Source organism: Anser cygnoides, chromosome 15 (assembly GCF_040182565.1).
Source record: "Anser cygnoides isolate HZ-2024a breed goose chromosome 15, Taihu_goose_T2T_genome, whole genome shotgun sequence".
Lineage (NCBI taxonomy): Eukaryota > Metazoa > Chordata > Aves > Anseriformes > Anatidae > Anser > Anser cygnoides.
The window spans coordinates 2,748,664-2,769,771 of NC_089887.1; the positions used below are offsets into that span (position 1 = coordinate 2,748,664).

The 21,108-nt window shown below is 50.2% G+C and overlaps 1 protein-coding gene across 5 annotated transcripts in view; it reads left to right on the forward strand.

The window, feature by feature from the left end:
• Positions 1-20,475, forward strand: part of CACNA1H (calcium voltage-gated channel subunit alpha1 H) — a 228,278-nt gene extending 207,803 nt beyond the window's left edge. For 4 of the 5 annotated variants that reach the window (XM_066977739.1, XM_066977740.1, XM_066977741.1 and 1 more), the window contains 7 exons: positions 5,710-5,788; positions 7,824-7,945; positions 8,435-8,773; positions 10,266-10,412; positions 13,513-13,696; positions 16,744-16,925; positions 17,551-20,475. In XM_066977739.1, the coding sequence (XP_066833840.1) occupies positions 5,710-5,788; positions 7,824-7,945; positions 8,435-8,773; positions 10,266-10,412; positions 13,513-13,696; positions 16,744-16,925; positions 17,551-18,720 (2,223 nt within the window). In that variant the 3' untranslated portion in view covers positions 18,721-20,475. The remainder of the gene's footprint in view (positions 1-5,709; positions 5,789-7,823; positions 7,946-8,434; positions 8,774-10,265; positions 10,413-13,512; positions 13,697-16,743; positions 16,926-17,550) is intronic. The other variant, XM_066977742.1, reaches the window with a different exon arrangement.
• The last annotated feature ends 633 nt before the right edge of the window (positions 20,476-21,108 follow it).

Genomic DNA, 21,108 nt, shown 5'->3' on the forward strand with positions numbered 1-21,108 from the left:
CATAGTAAAATGTGGACTTTTCCTACTGAGTCTTATTAGCAGGAATAGCAGCAAACACAGAGGGAGCAGGGGGTGTTGGTTTTCCATCAGCCTTTTTGATGCTATGATTTCACTTCAGCAAATAACGAAGGTTTTAATTCTAAAGTGAAGGAGACATTTACAGAAAGACAAAACACAATCTGACAGCTGAAGAGAGCCTGTTTTGCAAGGTGGTCTGTATAGTTTTTTATCCTCTTTTTCCTGATGCTCATTTGCACCACTCCAGTTCTGTTAAAGTGACTTCTGCTTTGCACCCCTGTGACTAGGAGTGAAATCCAGCCCATCTATTTAAACCATCTGGGTTCTTCTTCTTTTTTCTCACTTGGTCTGTGGACAGCACATTAATTAAATGCAGGACTGTACAGTATACCTCCTCCTTGTCTTCAAAGCTTGGAACTCCCCCCACATACAGTCTGTGCCAAGAAAAAAAGTGAAGAACTCCTCGTCCTATTAGTCCCTTGAAGGACAGTCTCTAGTTTGCTCCTAGCCGGGAGTTCAGCCCTTCTTGGTGGTGCAGTTCCTGTGCTTATCTCCAGCTGTTGAAGACATATTTTGGCATTGTCTAACAGCAGTTATGGGACACAAACAATAACCTGCTTTTGCCAGATGCTGAAAACCCACAGTGACTGTGAAGCTGAGAACAAGAATAGAAATGTTTCAACAGCAAGTGTTTCAGGTGCGACTGATTCTGGAAGAGGGGTAGGTGTGTGCTATGCTGCGCACCAGAGAGCTTTGCAGAGCTGTCTGGGAGATGTCAGTAGAGGAGGGAAACAGAAATCACTAAGAAACCACTGTTCTGCTGGCTCTTAGCACTGGTCTCTGTGGGGCTGAAGGGATATACAGAAAGGGGAGCTGGTTCGGTTCAGCTAGTGGCCTTGTGTTTGCACCAACAAGGTGATCTGAGCCTCAAGGGTGTCTGTCTGGCCCTTTCCCCTAGTCCTGGAATTCACACAGATGGCCTCTGTTTTCCAAGCAGACAAATGTGCCCATTTTCTCTTGGGTTTAATGCATAAATTACCCTGTGTTTTCTTGCTTCCAAGATTATTGCTTTGGCTCAAGAGTGCTGGAAGGAAGATGAGGAGGACTCATGTCCTTGGAAAGGATTGGCAGAGGCTTAGTTTTATGAGATATTGTTCTTGACAGGCTTCCCAGGGAGCTGTGTGTGCCTTGCCTGCATGGACAACTGAAATGCCAAGGTGTGGGCCAGCGATGCAGAAATAATTGATGTCAGAGCAGGAAGAGGCACAAGAAGAACTGTAGTGTGCCTCAGCCAGCCGTTGCAGGAGCGGGACAGCAGAAGACATGTATTTCATCAATGCCTCTCCGAGAGCAGGGAGAGCAGGCTCTTGAGGGATTTGGGCAGGATCGCCCAGCTGACAGTGCGACAGAGGAGTGATGGTGCCCAGGTGGCTGGCATCCTGTTGCACGAGATCAGCACATTAATAACGAGTGCAGTAACTTGCCTCTAGCCCTTGGCATCTCAGCATCCCGAGAGGCTTCCCACAGCGGGTGAGAACCACTGTCCTCGTGTAATGCTCCGATGAGGAGCAGAGGCACGGTGATCCACAAGGGAAGTGGCCCTGCTGATAGTGGTGTGATCTAATACAGAGGGAAACTGAGAAATGGGAGAATCGTGCAGATCTCATCCTCTGTGTCCCACTGACAGCAGGACCGGCCTGTGCCCAGAGGGAACGTACATCACACCTCCTATAGCTTGGCATCGTTTTTTATCGCTTGGGAGGCACAACACTTTTACATATCAAGCTAACACAACCTACTTTAGTTTCTTCGTGTCCCTGTGTTGGCAGATATTGGCTTTTTACTGGCGTAGGTCAGAGGCTGGGCTCTGATGGGACATGTGGTGGTGCTTCGCTACTGCAGCCTCCCTTAGGGAGAGGCAAAAAGCTAATGGCAGTGAAGTCTGCAATAGCTAAAGCAGAGACAGCCTCCCAGACTGTGCAGGAGCAGTGGGAAAAGGGTTTTGCTGGATGTGTGGAGAACGGAGTTGCTTTCCTTACTGCTAAGCAGGGTTACTCCAAGGCTTTTGCAGCAGTTGATCACAGATCCGTCTGGCAGGCACTGTAACTCAGGGCCTCCCTGCTCCTCCAGTGGGTTAGAACCACCAAAGGGGATGGAGGACTCGGCCTCTGTCCCTGCAGCACCCCCGCACCAGGAACACAGACACGTTTGCCAGCAGTAGATGGCAGCCAGGATGCCAGGAGTGAAGGTCCAGGAGGAATCACAAATATTCACCTGTGGCTCTGTCTTCTCCTGTGGCCTCTCTGGGGTACTTTAGGGCACCAACAACATCTCCAAGACGTTCTTCATCTCTGCTTCACTCCCTATGGGCCCCAGCCTCCCCCCCAGCACTGGAGCCATGGCAGATGATGGATAGCCCCTGGCTGACAGGGAGAGGGGTTATTTGTAGTTTTCTCTGCCCGGCCAAAGGCACTAGCCCAAGTCAGGGGGAGTTTGATGGATAAACAGAGCATGGGCTGACCTGTTCAGAGCTGCTAGAGCAGAACCACTTTTCAGAGCCTGCCTGGCTGCCAAAGCTGAGGTTGCTGACCAGAGCTGGATCTCCATCCCCGATGGAGAGTCCAGCACAGGAATCCCAGCCTTTGGATGCTGGGGAAAAGTGCCTGGATGTGCTCCTGCCCCCTCCCGTTCCTCACAGCAACATGATTCACGCACAGTCTTTTTCTTGTCTGGTCTCAATAGATCTCAAAGTGCTTTAGAGACATTAATTACCTATCCGCAAGGGTATTACAAATGGGTACGTCGAGTTACAGGAGGCGAATGACTCACTCAAGGTCACAGACACACATGCAGTCTGCTTTCTCGGCGGCTCAGCAGCCGCTGGCTGACCTTGCTGCCTCTGCCTCAGCCCATCTCTGGGAGCAAGCCTTGGGTCCTTCTCCGTGCTCATGCCTTGGTGAAGGCCACGGGCTGAAGAGGACCTTCCTTTCCTTTCCCTTCCCATCCTGAGGGACATGTACCAGAAAGGCATGGGCTAAGACAGACAAAATATTAAATCTGGCACTGACTTGTACTGGTTCAGCAGAGCCAGGAGCTGCACAAATAGACCAAATGGTTTTGCTGGGGTGCCTGAGAGGTAAGCCATTTGCTCAGCATCAGGTGTTCTTGTGCTGCTGAGAGACTCGTGCCCTGTCCAGCCACAGGAGGCACCAGCTGCCTGCACTCATCCCTGCGGCTGTTAGGTCTGCAGGGGTGGTCAGGGCAGCGGGGTGTTCCTGGGCACCTGGAAAACTACCTGCTTCTTAGCTTACACCACAGAGCAGCTCCAGATGTCTGGTGCAGGGTGGGCTGGAGTTTAATAACAGTAAAGGTGGTGCCACCAGCCATCCCAGGGCCTTTCACTTGCCGCTGTCTCCCACCTTTCTCTTCCATGTGGCCACGTTTCCACCTCAGTGTCAGACTTCAGTCACTTCCCAAGAGATCCTGTGCATCAGCCAAGCTTTGAAACTGACCCTGGGGCTGCTCTCAGCCAAGGGCAGAAGCATCCTCAAACAGCAGCAAACACCACACTTACAGACTTCTAAGCATTTCTAGAGTATGCCTGTGGTTGAGATGCCTTGAGCAGCCTGTACAGCAACCCCACGAGTGTAAACTGGTCTTTGAAGGACTAGTTATGAGACATGTTGGTTCAGTGAAGTAGTTAGTCACAATCTCAAATACAGAATGCTTTACAAACGCACACAAGGCAAATTGTTTATGAGCAAATGTCGGCTCAGTTCAAAAGTACCAGTTATGAGTGCTTATGCGTGCAAGGCAGTCATGCTTTGAATGTGGGGAGGTAGGCAATAGTTTTGACTGATAACCTGGTAATAACTTTGATGTTAGTCTAAATTCCTTGGAATTTCATCAATGCCAAAAGTTTGCAGGCTGATTTATTAAGCATTAAAATAGCAGTAAAATATTCAGCTTATAGGCTGCTTTGAAAAAAATCCAAGACCCTCTTCTGCAGTGCTACAACATCAGGCTTTAATTTACGCTCAACCTAGAAAACTTGTTTATCACTTTTAATTTCCTTCTCTTTAATTATTTGCTCATTTGCCTCCCTGGCAGGGTGTTTGTACACTTGTGCCTCTGCCTGTTTTCCCATATTTTCTGATTTGCAGTCATTTTGCAGACTGCCTCCTAATGTCTTATAAACCATCAGTGGTCCAGCAGACTTGAGCTACAAAGCGTTATTCCAGAAGGCAGTACATGCAAAGAAATAATCCAGACCAGCCATCCACATCACTGTATTATCTCTATTATTCCCTGGAGTATGGTAATAATGTTAGTGGAATTGCAAAGCTCTATGTGTAGTAGACAGTTTAGACTTTATAGCAATTACAGTCTCCACTGGATAATTTCACTGTTGCCATTTCTTTAATACAAAAAAATAAATAAATAAATAAAAGTGATAGCTGTGTTAATTTGATAATAACTGATATCGTATTGATAACCACAATAATGAAATTAAGCAACACGGTCAAAATATCCATCAGTGCTGTGGCTGTGCTGCCCTAGAGAAGAAAGCTCTCTCAGACTGAAGAATTCACTAGAAGATATCGTGGAGATCGTGCATCCCTTGGCCTGGCTACCTGAATCACCACCTTGCTCATTTTTCCTTAGAGATAAAATGAAGCTCGTGACACCCTGTCTAATGGGAGAGCAATCACTCTACCTCCACTACGAGTCAATAGACACAAGAAACTTAAAAGGGACAGGAAAGGTAAATGCGGGCAGAGTTAGTTGCAGGTAAAATGCAGGTAGTTAGCTGGTCAGGCCACTCTGCCCCTCACATTCCCTGCCTGAATCACTCATAATCTGCTCTTTGAGTTGTTTTAAAGGCTTAGACTCCAGTGCAGATAACTGTAATGCCATTGTTATTAATAACCTTTGTGTTCCCTTTAGCACCATTGCACTTCTATTACCATCCCCTTCAGCCACTTTGCAAATGCGTGCTGATGCCTAATGGCAGCACACCACGCAGCGCTCAGACTGCAAGGTGCCTAAGTGTTAGCATGTGGAATGAGGTTTTTCTTTTGAGACACCAAAAGCTAAAATTCAGGTAGTTGTTGAGAAAAAGCTGTAAACGTCTCTGCAAGGCACCTTACTAGAGTAAGATGTAAATTTCTTGCACATACTCGTTTTCCAAAAGCCCTCCAGGCCAGAAAAACCTTAGAAAACCAGGCAGCTCCTCCTGTGGCTTGAGACGTGTCTCATTAACGTCAAGGTCTTGAAACCCTCTGCCTTCATGCTCAGAATCAGTCCTGGCAAGCAGAAGGGTGAGGCCTTAAAGCTCATACCAGAGCACCAGGTCACTGGTCACTGTCGTGACATGTGGTGCTGAGTGCCGCCGAGGCTGCAGCTACAGGCTGGCCGCGGTACGACTGCATGCAGCGTCCCAGGTAAGTGGAAGCGGGATGGAGAGGCACAGAGACGGCTTTGCTTCTGCTCCTTTCCCCACTCGGGAGGCTTCTCTGGGTCTATTAAAGCAGACCCATGGAAGGAGACCAGGGCGCTGGAAGCCAGGGGAGATAACGATTAGCCTCTGGCCACCAGTGTCCCTCTTGTGCTTATATTTAAAATGTGATGGAGCAATGTAATTTGTGACCTCAACTTGCCTGACCCTTCTTCTGCTTTCTCCTTGTGTAGGTAGGGAACCTTGGCCTACTTTTTATGCTCCTGTTTTTTATCTATGCTGCCCTGGGAGTGGAATTGTTTGGCAAGCTAGGTGAGTAATGTGCCTGACACAATTTATTTCATCCGGTTGATATTTATTTGATATCTAGCTGTTTCCTTTCTTCTCTCTTATTCTTGGGTCTTACTTAGCTTCACAGCTTGAACTCTGAAGATTAAAGCTTTCTCTTGATCTCAGGGTCGCAGATGACACATAAGGATGTAATACAGAACCTGCCTAATGTGCACACACATTTAGAGGTTTGTCCAACACCACTCTTGGCTGTAGAGGAACTATTTACTGTTTAAATATAATTGTCTAGCATGGATTTGTTCACAAAGATGGAAGTTTGCTACTTAAGACAGCACATGAGCCTGCAGAGCTGGATGGTAGTCAGATTCATGTTGGAGGGATGCCACCATAAACATGTCCCTCCTCAGAGCTTCCACCACACTCTATTAGTTTTCTGCACTTGGCTGACATTGCTCTTCCAGCTGCCCAAGTCTTGTCTGTCCATTGTTCTTCTCAGCATCACCTTCCTTTTTCTGCATAAATCAGGAAGTATCACCTGGTTCCTGATTGTCCAGCATCATTTATTCCTCCAGCTCAAGGATGCTGCAGAGCCGGTCGTGCGTGCGTCCACCACTCCAAACATCAGGCAGAGGCAGAGAGAAAACACTACGAACCTGGCTAAGCTGGGCAAGGCATCCACTGCCTTTAAACGTGCTGTTCAGAGGAGACGTGTCTGCCCTCTTGCAGCCTTCTCAATGCTTGCATCCCTGGTAGCATCAGAAGGGCCCGTCCTCCGCCGTGATTTTATGGCTGTCATTAATCCCCTTTATGAGTCCAGCCCTATGCTCAGATTACAAATGCCTGAAAGCAGAATATTTCTTTCAACCCAAGACAAATTATTTTTAAGTCTCCACGGGTTCTGGAAAAAAATTAGTACTGCATCCACCCCAAATGAAATACTGTATGTTTTATATTGCGTGTCTAGATATATGGGCATGTATTTATTCAGCCACAGAGCTGAAAAATGAGGCACCTTCTGCTGCTCTGAGTCCTCTTTGTGTTTCCATGCATACACCTTGCCAGTGCCAGCCCCTGGGTAACCACAGCACGTGGTCAGAGACTGGGAAAGCCCCAGTCGTGTCTGGGGCAAACTGCAGGCAGTCGGCACACTGCTTCCCACCCGGACTTCAAATGAGAAATACTTTTGCTTCTTTTTTTTTTTCCCAGTCACTGCTGGTGCATGTCAGCTGCAAGAACCATCAGCTCTCACTCCCCCAGGACTGGTCTTTTGGGGGATTTTCCTATTTGCTTTTTTCATTTTCCTTCCTTTTTGCTTCTGAAATAAATGCTTAATAGTGAAACTCCCTTGCAGAAGCCATTGCTGCCTGTCATCATGAAAATATAATGAGCCTGTGGTTTATGGAAAGAGGGATATTTCGTGTGTTCAATTTACATTCATTAGTATATTAACTCTCAGGAAAAAAAATGTAAAATTGCTTCACTTTATTGCAGAGAAATGTCCCTTACCGTAGATGTGCCCTTTAAAAAATAATCAAGGCGAGGAATGCAATCAAGAGGATAGCAGACAAAGTGCACCATAGGGCAGGGTTTGTTGAGACACCCCAGGAAAAGCCTTCTTGTTTCCACCTCCTGTTAGATCACTTTGTGTTGGCGCTGCCTGTTGAGGCTAAGTCAAGAGAGTCAGGAAAATGTTGGTGGGCCTCTGGAGACCCCCAGCCAGCCTCCCCTTGAGGCCCCATCTAGCCTCATCTGTCTAGCTAGACCCTGAACACCAAGGATGGAGCTCCCCTGCCTCTCTGGTGACCTGTCCCGGGGCTGTTCCTCCCTCCATGTGAAAACACCTTGCCTAATGTCAACCTTAACCCTCTAAGCCATGCCGTGTTACCATCCATTTTCTCATCTGCCTGCACCAAGACGAGCGTGGCTGCACGTGAGCCCACCGTGGGATCACCACGTAGCCATCCTCCCTGCTGCAGCTGCAGACCATGGGTGCAGCTCTGAAGGAGCGCTAGCAAACTTGGCTTCGCTGACGTGCTTCCGCTTCTTTCTCCTGCAGACTGCAGTGAAGAAAATCCGTGCGAAGGTCTGAGCCGGCACGCAACTTTCACCAACTTCGGCATGGCCTTCCTCACCCTCTTCAGGGTGTCAACGGGGGACAACTGGAATGGCATCATGAAGGTGTGTGCAGTCTCTGTCCGGGTTCTTTCTTCTCTCTGTAGATATGTAGCTACAAATAGCAAACAAATTTAGGCACCCCTTGTGTGAAAAAAAAAAAAAAGCTTTCTTTTAAAACGTAAAAATTAAACTTTTCCATTTAAAAGTCAAGTATTTTCAAAGGACAATTTGGCCTAAGTCTTGCTCAACCTGAAAATTCATTTTTTTTAACAGATTTATTATACTTCAGGAAAATTGTGCCTGTTCTTGTGGCTGGAGAAGTAACCATGGACTCTGCCCTGTGCCTTTGGGACATAACATGATCTTCCTCTTTGTAGATGCTGTAATTCGTGGTGTCCATATTTCTTCCCATTCATTTAGATCGTACCCACAAGCCATTGTCTCTGGGTTACGTTATTATATTCTTTAAGCCCTCAGCAGGTTATCTTTGGTTGTTTCTCTATTTGGAGCCCCAGACTTCATTAATCCCTCACGTCTCCCTCGCTCTTGCAGGATACCCTCCGGGAGTGCACTCGGGAAGACAAGCACTGCCTCAGTTACCTGCCCGTTATCTCTCCTGTCTACTTCGTCACCTTTGTCCTCATCGCACAGTTCGTCCTGGTCAACGTGGTGGTGGCAGTGCTGATGAAGCACCTGGAGGAAAGCAACAAGGAGGCCAAGGAGGATGCTGAGATGGATGCTGAGATCGAGCTGGAGATGTCCAGAGGAGCGACCACCTCGGCCACCAGTGGGAGCAGGGGAGGAGCGGTGGCCCCGGACAGCAGGGCGCCCTACAGAAGTCAGGAGGCCATGAAGTCGGAGTCAGCAGTGCAGGCGAAGCACCAAGCCCTGGTAATGGCTCACGTGAGGTGTCTGCTCTTCTGTGCTCGGGGTAGGGAGGGGACAGTTCCTGCCAGTCGCTGCTGTCTGGTCATCAGGCAGTCTGATCCCGAGCGACACGGAGCCAAGCAGGCGGGAGACGAGGCAGAGTGGGAGGAAGGCAGCTTTCCTGCACCCCCCTCCGGCAGAGATGTCACCACCACCTCCACATCTTGAGTCATCTCAGGAGGGCTCCCCGAGGAGGAAGACCACTAGAAACATTCTCCAGGGCTAACACTGTCCTGATCATTGTTGTGGGGAAGAATTGAAGGTCAAAGATCATGAATTTTAAGTTGAGAAGCGCAGAGCCACATGTTCCTGTCCTGTTCCCCAGGCAGCACATTGGTCCCTGCCATTTTAGCAGCAGCAGCAGCAGCACCAGGGAGCAATCTCATAAAGCCCTGGGCTCTCTGGCCCTGACAACCCTGACACATATGAAAGGAATGGCACAAATTCCCTTCACACAGACACAGAAATCCTGCTCAGGTGCTTTTTAGCCCCATTTGGGGACTTCCAGAGAAGCCTCAAGCAAATCGTAGCATGCAGCTCAGAAGGGCTTGTCTGTAAACATGCCGCTTTCTGCTGGCTTACGCTCTGCTCAGGGCATGGCCAGCTTGGACTCTGGGAATTGTCAGGGCCCCCTGTCAAGAAAGTGGTGCTTCTGGGGCGGATTTTCCAGATGCTGCCTGCTCTCTGATTTTTACCAGTCCTCTAGAAAACGAGGGCAGTCAGAAGTAGGGGGAAATAAAGGAGGGGCATGAGATAATTGTCTCATCCCATGTCAGCAGCGTATGATTAAGAGTGAATATGGAGTTCCTTTGTCACTCTGATTGCAAATAAATCTACTGCAAAATCAATGAGAGGGTTTCAGATTAAATTACATTAAATTAGATTTTTGTGAAATCCATCAGACTCTATTAAATCAAGTAAAAAGGAATTTTGTTACATAGCGATGGGGAATTCACTGTTTAAATAGAGCTTCTAATGGAGATTTCTGCAGGAAAATGCACCATAAACGCCCAGGTTGCTTTTCTCAGCTGGGGACGAGAGGGCACATCCTTTTACACGGGCTCTGATTGCAAACCTAGCTCACTCTACTCGAGTTTTCCTGATCCACGAGTACCTCCTGAGCAGATCAGGAGCCGCGGGTTCCTCGAGGGGCTGTTCACTTCGTGTGCAGAGCCTCTTCTTAGCCCTAGAAACCTGGCAGCACTGAGGGGCTTAAATACACAGGGCTCTGTGCAACCAATCCTGCCTCTGACAGTGGCACAGGCGCCCAGGAAGGTGTTACAAGATGCTCTGTATTGCCCTGGTTTGTGCCAGTTTTCACAGCCCACATTTCCTTTTCTTTTCCTTCCTACTCTGGACAAATGGGGCAAATAGGAAACACCACAGGGCAAACATTTTTCAAGCACTAAGACAGCCTTGCTCTGCTACTGATGCTTTTTATCTCCCTGATTTGAAGGAGGCGCTGAGCTGTGAGAATGTCTCTTTAGCCATCCCAGACACGCTGGAGGGGGCAGAGACTCCCGTGATGGAAATCCCGTCCTCCTGCTCTGTTTCCCACCATGTCCTGACTCCTTCCCACCACCCCCCAGGCCACGAGGCTGAGGTGAATGACGCCGCGCCGTTGCTTCTGCGTTGTGGCATTGTGCTTTAGTGCTGTGCAGCTGGCGGTGGTGTCCGAGTCGTCCTAAGCCTGTCGCTTCACAGCCACAGCAGTCGCTTCCATCCTCTGTCCTCTGTACTGCCTCTGCCTGTGCAGGAGCTGGGCAGGGAACATGTCCCAGCCAACTTTGTCAGCAGTCTTGTCTGGAACACAAAAGAAATATTCTTTTTAGCCAAAAAGGAATCTCGTATTTAATGTACAATGTGATGTGTAAGCCGTCTGTCTTCAAATCATATCGAGAGCTGGAGACAGGCAGATTCTTTTCTTGGTTTATGGAGAGAACATGGCCCAGTTTGGTTTTCTTACTGCTACTGTAAGGCCTTGTTTGTGATATAGTATTGAGAAAATGGAAAGGCATGCATAGATCAGCACGTTTACCTGTTGGGCATTCAGCAAGCACCAGAGCTGTGGATTCAGGAGATGCTCTATGCACTGCACGTCATCTGCCCTGAAATTCAGTCCCCACTTAGAAGCATGATGGAGCAAGCTGGTGAACATCTTCCCGTCTCTTCCTTCACTCATCCTGCCTCCTAGAGACCCCTTCTTCCAGCTGCAGGTGCTGTACCTCTCCAACTTGCTCCTACTGAGACCACACAGAACCAAATGCACGTGCCCACAGGAGTGACCCTGCCCCAGCTCTCAGCTGACAGGAGCTCTCAGGCCTGAGCCTGGAACGTGCCTTCCTAAATCAATGTGCTGCTGGATGGGCTGCGGCCCTTTGGCACAAATGAGCCCCGGAGAGGAGGTGCAGTGCCATGAAGCTGTGCGTGCTGCACTGGGGAGCACATCCTCTGCCATCAGACAACTTGTAGCAGCTGCCCAAAATGAATCTGCTTTAGTCTTGGTTTAATCACCCAGGAAGGGTCATGCACTGCGAAGGTATTTGCAGGATTGTTTCTTCTCGAGCTCCCTTTGCACCAGAACAAAATCAGAGCTCCACCAGGTTACCAGTTCCCAGACACGAGAGGAGGGAGCTGGGCTCGCTCATTAAAGATGCTTAACCGAGCCTCGGAGCTGCATCCCCAAATCCCTCTGGGGTCATTTTGCTGCTGTCGGAGAGCTTTGGTGCAGGCAGCAGTCACCACGCACAGCCTTGGCAGTGCTGGGTCAGGTCGGGCTTTCATGGGTGTAGAAGGATATCACTGATTTCCAGGGCCTGGGATCTGGTTCCCGAGTGCATTTCCCAGCACAGAGCAGGAGCAGTATGGTGTTGTGTCTCCAAGCCTTCCTAGCTGTCAGGAGCAGCTCGCCAGGTGTGAGCCAGCAAACTTCGTGCACACATTTAATATTTCAAGTACTTCTTACGGTGGCTTTGAGCCATCTGGAATTTACCCAAGTCCCTCAGTCAATTGGGTCTCAATAGCTGAAGCCTTCAAAATCACCATTGTTTGTGTCAAGAAGGGATTTCTGTTCATTTGACCCAGTCGGAGCAGACTGATACGAGATCCCTCAGCGACGAGGGATTTAATAGAAAAGATTTAATAGAAAAACGCCGTGATCCTTCTGTTAGTCCCCTGAGACAGCGGGGCGAGGCCTTTTGTTCCCCGCGTGGCGGGGGATTTCAACGACTGCCTGCCCGCCTTCCGCTCAGGTGCTGGGATGCTGGTAGCTCATTAGCTGCAATGGCCAAAGGCCAACTGGCACAGCCGCCTTGCCGCTGCATTAATATAGCAGGCGAGAGGCCTGGGTAGACCCGGAGGGATGCTCTGGATGCCAGCTACCTGTAAATAACCGCCGCTGATCCCCTCGGCTTCTCAGCCAAGTTCAAGAGGGTAAAAGCATTGAGTAATTCGTCTAGGGATGTATCTCTTTTGGATCTGAGGAAAGAAATTCATGAGCAAGGAACGCATGGAAAAAACAGATTCAAACAGATCCTTGGTGACTTCCAAATTATCCAGCAAGGGATCTCGGGCCCGGCTTTTGCTAGCACAGAGGGAAAACAGCCCCGTGGAGCAAAGCAAAATACATTTCATTTAAGACATGCAGCTGGGAAAATGTTTTCAATCAGTCACTGTGAGGCTGACGTTAAAGGCAAAGCAGAGTGATAAGTTGTGCTTCAGATAATGTGGTAAATTGTAAGGGGAAGGTGTTGAGGACCAAAACCTTGGGGCCGGGAGCCAGGTTGCAGGTGCAAGGGTCCCACTGCCCAGTACGCTTGGCCTGGTCACAGCACCACCTCTCACCGCTGCTCCATCAGCACCACAGGGACATTGTTGGGGACATAAAGCTTCCTGAGACCCTGGGATGAATTCGCTGTAAGGTGGACGAAGTGAAGAGAGCCTCCGAGAAGCAATGAGAGCTCAGGTTTAAGGGTCATGATGGGAGATGCTCTGTCTGGGCACTTCCAACCAGACCCTGTTTGACACAGAGGCCAAGCACAGAGAAATCCCTTTTCTTCCCCAGAACGGGCTCCACACCCAGGCGGTGCCACACCACGATGTCCCCTCCTTCCCTCTGCCCCCTGCCGTGGGGCTGCCACCCGTCAGGGTCAGCAGTGCCCAAAGGGCTCCATGCTGCAGGGGAGAGGCCCAGGGTCTGCAGTGGTCTTAACGTGGGTGTGTTTAAATGTCTGCCTCTGTGTGTGTGTGTGTGCGTTTGGGGGGACAAGAAATGAATTTCCAGAAGCTCTTGGTACCCTAGGTCTGCGTGGCCACGCACTGGCTGATTTTGTCCGTCTGTCCCATCACCACCCGGGCTGGGCTGAAAACATCCCTGGGAAAATCAGAGCAGAACAGTGTGAGAAATGCTGGCTTTCTCCTGTGTTCGGAGGGTGGGCCCCATTTTCCTGGACCTTACTTCTTTGCTGCAGTGTCCAAGAATCAGCCTAGCAGTGGCTCATTGATGCCTTGTTTTACTCAAGCCGCAATTTGAGCTCTTTCTGCGGCTTTGGTGTTCTGTTGCAGTCACCAGGGCTGCTGACTCCCTGTAAGATGCCAAAAGGAACATCTGCCCGGGTTTTAAAACGAAAAGCAGACGTGAAGGAGACCACTGTAAATTCACCAAGATGCTGAATGACCCCTTTCCCTGTCTCCTTGCTTTGCAGGTTGGCGCGGCCAGTCTGCGGCCACAGGACTCTCAAAACCTCCTGACGGTCCGCAAGATCTCCGTATCCCGCATGCACTCCTTGCCCAACGACAGCTACATGTTCCGGCCCGTCATGCCAGCCAAAGCCCCCTTCCCCCTCCACGAGGTGGAGATGGAGACGTATCCCTGCAAATCCCAGCGAGGTACCATTCACGGAGATTTCCCTTCTTCCTCGCACGGCCAGCCAAAACCGTGCACAGTAACTCCTGCCCGCACACGTGTGGTTAGATGGGGAATACGCAGCCAGCGCCACGTGTGGGTTGAGCCAGGGCTCGCTTTGTTTGGTTTGATACCATCCCACGGGCTGCGGTGTTGTGTTTTCGTCACGTCACTGCGTTTTGTCAGGGGCAAGTGGGAGGTTTGGGTGTTTGACTGGGGAGAAGTGGGGCTCCCAAGCAATGTGAGAGGCCCAGAGCACAGGCGGGTAGCCAAGGAAAAGGGTATTAGCCGCACATTTCTTCTGAAATGATCGGCCCTGACATCAGGAATACAAATCAATAAAGTCAACATGAATAAAAGCTGGCGTCGGCGTTGCTTCCTGACAGAGCTCCTGTACAGCTCTTGTTTCAGGCAGTCTTCAGTCTCAGAGCACTATCGTTTTAGCACAGTACATTGAGTTCACAGATGGAGGAGTTTCTTTGGGAGCATAAAGATTAGAAAGCACTCTCCAGTGCCTCTGTAGCCTGGCCTTATAATGAATCTTGTGGAGAGACCCCGCAGCCAGGGAATCTCGAGCTACACAGAGCCTTGGAGTATACATTTACCCAACTGCATCCAAATACATTTCCCCTAAAATGCCTTTTTTTCTCCTTTGTTGCGCAAATTGGTTTGAAGGGGAAATCAATAAGAAAGAAAATTATCTGCCTCCCTAAAAGCACATGTGCTTCTTGAGTGGCTCCCAAGAACTTACCAGTATGGTTTCCTTTGATGCAACGCTGTTTGAAATGCAAGAACTGCTTGGACAGAGGAGTGGTGGGTTTGCAGACCCTGGTGGGGCTGGCAAGATCTGCTCTGATTTCCTTGGGCGAAGTAACTCTCTATTTGCTTAAGCCATCTGGATACCAGTTAATGTTCTCTGCTCAGTATTTATTATTATTTCACCTGCAAATCTTTGCTAAGCAAAGAAAACAGAGGTTGAGTTTCATGGCTGGACTACTGGGGATGATTTTCATCTCTGTAGTGGGTGTAAATCAGGATTTATGTTAGTATAAAACTGCTGTGATGTTGGCAGGGGTGGGTAGAACTGGCCAAAGATTTTTCATCTTTCCCAAATTTCTCTCCAAGAACACTCAAGTAATGGATATGACAGGTGCTTACCTTCCCTCTGAGCTGGTGGATGCATCCAAGGAGCATCACCCAGAGCTGTGCTGCTCCTGAGCTGACCATACTCTGATTTAAGTGAAAGTCCTGTAAGTTACACACACAGATTTGCATTAGCATTTGTGCTGTCATCGACATTTCAATGTCAGTTAAGGATGTCTGCTCTTCTCCCAGCATTTTGGAGCCTACACACTGAAAATGTGAGATGACCAGGTCTTGTATTATTTTGGTCTTAGACGCAGTTTCCTGATTTGTTAGAAAAACAAGAGAAAAATATACAAATCCAGAGAGATCTGGCTCTCTCCAGGGTTCCTGACCATGCAGTTTAGAGAGTTTTTTGGTTTCCTATAGGACAGCTAGATGGAAAGTTTCCAACAGAAGGAAATTCCAACTACGGATGGGGAGGAAAGCGTAAGGTTTTGATTTTATGACTGTGTTTGTAAAAGATTTTATGACAACATTTTTCTGCATCATAAAAAACATTTCGTAAAGCCTGGATTAGCACAATGAATAGTACAGACTCAGCCTGAAACTCTGCCTGTAGGAGAGCCCAAAAACAAAAGAGGGAGAAGTGGGGCAGGTTGTGGGGTGGGAACCTCACTGCTCTGCTGCTTCTGTGGCATTCTGGGGAAAAGCTCCAAAAGAAAAATGATTAAACGCTAAGTTTTCTTTCTCCCCAACAACAAATCTCTTTCTGAAATGCAACTGCAAACTGTCTGGATGGCTTTTGTCATAGGTTCAAGTTCCCTGACCTCTGGGCGAGATCTCTTGAAGTGATGGATAGCTGTGTTTTTAACATGGAGCAGCAATGTAGAAACAGACGTTGGGTTTCAAGCTAATGAGCACAATAAATCCTGCAGCCAAAAAAAAAAATAAAAACAGCAAAAGATCTTTCAAACAACGCAGAAATGCAGTAAAGCAGCACCACAAAGGGGCTGGGGAGGAAGGATTGCCTTTAGACTCAGCCAGGGGACTGGGAGCCTTCAGGAAGAGCGCGCTCCCTGCCTGATACATGAGCTCAGGGACTCTCAAAGCACTTGAAGCAGCCTCCGTGCCGTGGCTCAGACTGCGTTCAGCCAGGGGCTGCCTCGTGGATGGATATTGGTGGTAGGATTTGCGTTGTAGAAAATGGAAGAACTGCCCTGTGCGTGCCAGCAGTGTCTCCTCCTGGTGAAGTCGGCACAGGGTGCCTGCTGGCTGCACAAGGCGAGGCGAGCGCCGGAGGCTTCGAGGCAGTGGCACAGCGTTCCTCTTGCCTCCCCCTGGCAAAGCAGCACAAGGCTGCGAGCCCGGCCCCGACAGCGTTGCAGATGGGCTCAGGAAAAAATGGCCCAGCCACCAGACTTCCCCTCATCCACCTTCTCCAAGTCCTTTTATAAATCCCCCTGAGGCAGCGCTGCTGGAAAAGCAGCAATGGCCGGGCTTCCGATGCAACCCCGGTCCTGCCCTTCACTTGCTGCTGTGTGGTCCTGGTGGCTGCCATCCACCCTGAGCGTCACAGCCGCTGAGAGAGAAGGTTTCCATTGCCTGGAACAGAAAACAGACACCGTGAGCAACAAGTTTGTAATGGGTGATATCCCAGGGAGGGCAGAGCCGCATGCACTGCGGGTGGATTGCGGAGGAGACTTCTTTTGTCTCCTGAGGAGCTATGGCCAGGTATTTAGAGCAGGAGACAGGACAAGGGGCACCTGGTTTCTAATCCTGGCACTGCCCGAGGCTTGTGGTGAGGTTTGGGATTTCAGCTGGACTCGACAGGCTTTTCCTTTCCTCTCCAGCATTCACAATGGAGCCTGTGGGCACCAACCCAGCCTCCAAATTTCACAGCCCCCACCATGGCCGTGGTGGTGACTGTTCCCTCACTGTTTCCTAGGGTCCATCACCTCCATCCGCTCCCAGCCCGTGGGAGCGTGCTCCTCCTCTCTGAGAGTCCCAGCGGAGTCCCTCCAGCTGGCCGCGCGCTCTCCCAACCACGACGGCCGGCACCGCTGGAAGATCCTTCCCCCCCACGTCGTTCCTCGATCTCCTACTCTCAACAAGCTGCTGTGCAGACAGGTAAGAGGCCAAGAGCCTGCAGAGGCAAACTCCCTTGTAGTCACCTCAGTCCTTCTCTTCTTTTCCAGGCCCCTCTTGGATTTTTTTTTTTGGGGGGGGGGTTGAGAGCAGAATTCCCTTTTTAGAACAAAATGTTTCTGGTTCTGTTGCCACAAAGGTTTACAGTACTCCAGTCTCAGCAAGTGGCAGACAGGGGAAGGCCCTCCTTACCTGCTTTCACCTTTGTGGACTTAGTAATTTACTAAGGAATTGCTGCATCATATGGGGGGGGTCGATGGCCAATTCAGTTGTGCCGGTGCTGTGAGAAGCCCGGGGGTCAGCCCTACTCCGTGCCCCTTCGCACAGGTTGGACTGACTCAGTATTTGGTGCTCATTCAGAGCAGGACCATGCCCGTGCAGAGACCCAGCAGATAAAAGGCCTTCAGGCTGAGGCCCCAGGTCTGGTTGCAAAACTTGTACGGAGGCAGTCCCGTGGGGGCTGGCACTGCGGGGTGGGGACGGGGCGGTGAGGGAAGCATTACACCCACCAACCGTTCTGCCACGGGCCAGGTTTCACCCCTAAAAGTGCCACCAGCCTGGCAGATCCCCAGGCTCTCACCCCCGTCTCTCTCTCCTCCCCTTCCAGGAGGCCGTTCGGACGGACTCCGTGGACGGGCAGACGCCGGATCCCAAGGACAGCCTGCAAGCGGAGCCAGGAGAGACGCTACGGTCGGCGAAGCAGCCCCAGAGCACCTTCACCCCCAGCCCTCTCCATCCCACGGCCTCCTCCCTGCCAGCCACCCCTCCACGTTCCCCTCCATCCTCCCCACATCGGCACCCCGGCACGCTGGCGCGGAAGCACGGCTGCGGCCAGCGCGGGGTCCCCAGCCAGCCGGCCAGCCCCAGCAGCGGCCCCCCCAGCCCCGAGGGCTGCCTCATGGAGCCCTCCGACCTGGCCGACGAGGAGGTTCGCCACATCAACAGCTCAGCCAAAGACTGGGGGGAGCACTCGGAGGCTGGGAGCCGCTCGACTTCGCCGTTCATCTCCCCGGCCCCGTCACCGGTGCCCCTCAAGAATTGCAGCACAAGCAGCCTCTCCGGGGGCGGCGGCAAGGAGAAGGACTTGAAGAAGTTTTACAGCATCGATACAAAGGGCTTCCTCAACAAGCCCAGCTGGGCGGACGACCAAAGGCGGCACTCCATCGAGATCTGCCCCTCCATCAGCGATGGAGACTGTAGCTTTGAGGACCCTGCCGAGGAGAAGCAGCGGTCCCCTGCCCACATCCAGCCGGAGTCCGAGTACATCCACGGAGCCCGGAGGAAGAAGAAGATGAGCCCGCCCTGCATTTCTATAGATCCTCCCATGGAGGACGACGGCGGGGCGGCCTCGCGCACCAAACCCTCCGAGAACAGCATGCTGCGCCGAAGGACCCCGTCCTGCGAGTTCCCGGCTTACAGAGAGTCCCTGGAGCTCGCGGAGAGCCAGCCCGGGGGGGAGCCGGCCTCCAAAGCGGAGCGCCGGGGCCAGCCCCCGTGCCGCGGGGAGCACCTGGCCATCCCCAACTTCTCCTTTGAGCAGTCGGACGGCAGCTCCTTGAGCAGCCTCTCGGATCTCCTGGACAGCGGGCGGTCCACGCCGGATTCCCGGCCGGACCCCGCGGCCCCCGAACTGAAAAAGGCGGATCACTTAAAAACTCAGTGGAGCAGCGCTGAGAAAAGCAAAGAGCTCCTCGGCACCGCCAAGAGCCCCCTCCGGAAGCAGGACTTGGTGCCCGTGACTGTCGCAACAGAAGAAGACATCGATGAGCCAGTATAGCTTTCTGGGAGGGGGGAGCGGGGGGGTCTCAAGGGCTTGACACCAATGTGGGTTTTGAAACCGAAGGGACTGAGCGGCGGCGGGTGCGCGGCCGCTCTCTCGTTTTTTGTTTTTTTTTTTCCTTTCTCGCAGTCACTTGTTCTTAAGCGCTGTGGAGGTTTGCAAAAAACAAAAAAAAAAAACGTTTTAAAAAAAAAATTAAAAAGAAACCAAACAAACGGCTGGACGAAACGGTGACGGGTGTTTCGGGGCGGGGGGAGCGGCTTTGCGAGCGGTTTGGGGGTTTCTTTTCTAAAGGGAAGGTGGAGCTGGCCGGGGGGGGGGGGGGGGGTGGCTTTGGTCCTCCCGCCGCCCTCCGTGGCCTCGATCACATTGATTTGGGTGCGAGGTGGTGGCGGTTGGGATTTGGGGGATTCTCTTTGGGTTTTGTTGTTCTGTTGTTTGTTTTTTTTTTTTTTTTAAAGACGCTCAACTTTTAAAAAGGCACCTTTTGGAGATGTCACATTACGTGGGAGTGCCCAGGAGATGGGAGCTGTACATTGTCTGTATATCAGCAGTTATATAAATAGAAATAATGTATTTGTGAGATACAAAACAAGGAAAAAAGACAAAAAAAATATACCCACAAAAACTCTCTCTTCATAATGCACATATTTTTATAGAGAAACGATACTGTTTTTTGCATTACAAGTGACTCCGCAACTGGGTGGTGTTTCCTTGGGTTTTATGTGGATCTAATTATTACGGCCATGCGTTTTCCAAATGTTTCTCCTCTTTCTTTGCGCTCTCCTTTTTTTCCCCTCTCCCTCCCTCTCTTCCTCCACCATCATCCTAGCAGCTTCTTTTCACAGCTGATGCTTTAGCCGTCTCTCTCATTTTTCTTTTGTACTTTAGAGATTGTCCTAACTACAGAAAAAAAAAACCAAATCACTACTGAATTGTAGCCAGTGCAATAATAAGTTATTCATTCTTCTTGTCTGTACAATTGTCCTTTTGCTTTTTTTTTTCCTTTTTTAACGGATATTCAGGTTAAATGTCGCAATAATCTGAACTAACGTGCACAAACAAGGTTTCTTGCATTACAAAAAAAAAAAAAAGACTAAAAAAAGGAAAAAGTTAAATTTACAGAGAGATAGAGAAAAAAAACAAAACAAATAAATAGTAAGTTATTTAAGAAATGTATTTTGTTTACTGCAGTTCAAAGTAAATTATTGATACAGTCTGTAAAGGTATAAAGAGCTGTCTTAGGTGATGTTCTTTGTGAGCATTTAAGCTAATGATTTGTTCTCGTAGCAGAATGCCTTTGAGAACTCGGTGATAGCCGTAACCGTCCCTTTTGCACTCTTTCTGTTCGTCTTCCTGTGCACACCCGCACCCACGTGGACGCGCTGCCCTCCGAAGGCCCCTCTGCTGCCGTCGCAGACCCAGAAGCCTCTCGAGGAATTCGAGGCACCTGTCAACACCACTTTATTTTTTATTTTTTTTTTAGTTTTGGGGTTGATTTTTTTTTTTTGTTTTTAGCCTCCGTTCCCTGCCCCTTCCCCGCTCTTCATCCAGGCCCTCCCTGCGGGACAGCTTCACCACGGAAAGCCGACGTCAACCCGAGCGCCGGGCAACAGCAGCAAAAAGACATGCAGGAAAAAAAAAAAAAAAAATTAAAAACAACCGTTTTTGTTTGGTTCGTTCCATGCCGCCTCATATTTATGCATTCACATATATCTTCTGTTATTTATGCATTCATTACTCAAAAGGAAATGTATCTTGTTTCACATGTATTAAACTGTATAAACTGGAAGCGTGGCCTGACTTTGTGCCGCGGCACGGGGACGCCGCTGCCGCAGCCCCGGCTCCAGACCCTGCCCTGCCCCGGGGGGCTCGGGGACGTGGGGGCGCTGCCTGCTCGGCCCCCTTGGTGCTGCCCGGTGAGTCCTTGCCCCAGAGCCCCTGTGCATCAAGCAGCTTTGCGCCAGCTGCCTCTGAGCACCTGCACCGCCACAATTAAGTCATTTAGAATTATTGTAATTATTCTGCCTCCGTAGGATAGTGGGGAATTCCAGAAAAACACCATAAAGGTAATTATTGCTGCAGTTGTTACTGAGCTTTGCTGGGAAGGCAGCATCAGGGGCTCTGAGCTGTGGGCCAGGGTCAGGCATCCATAGGAGATGGCTGAATATTTGGGGTATCAGGCTCCAGGTCCCAAAGCCTTAATTCTGAAGCAGGAACCACAGCTTGGAGCACATGAAGCGAGCCTCCAGGGGGGCCGAAAAGCAGCCCAGGGGTTACTTGATTTTATGTTAGCAAAGATGTGAAGGGAATAAAAAGAAGCTGTGCAGGTGGCAATGCCTCTGCCTGCCACCCGGCCAGGAGCAGGATCAGGATGGGACACGA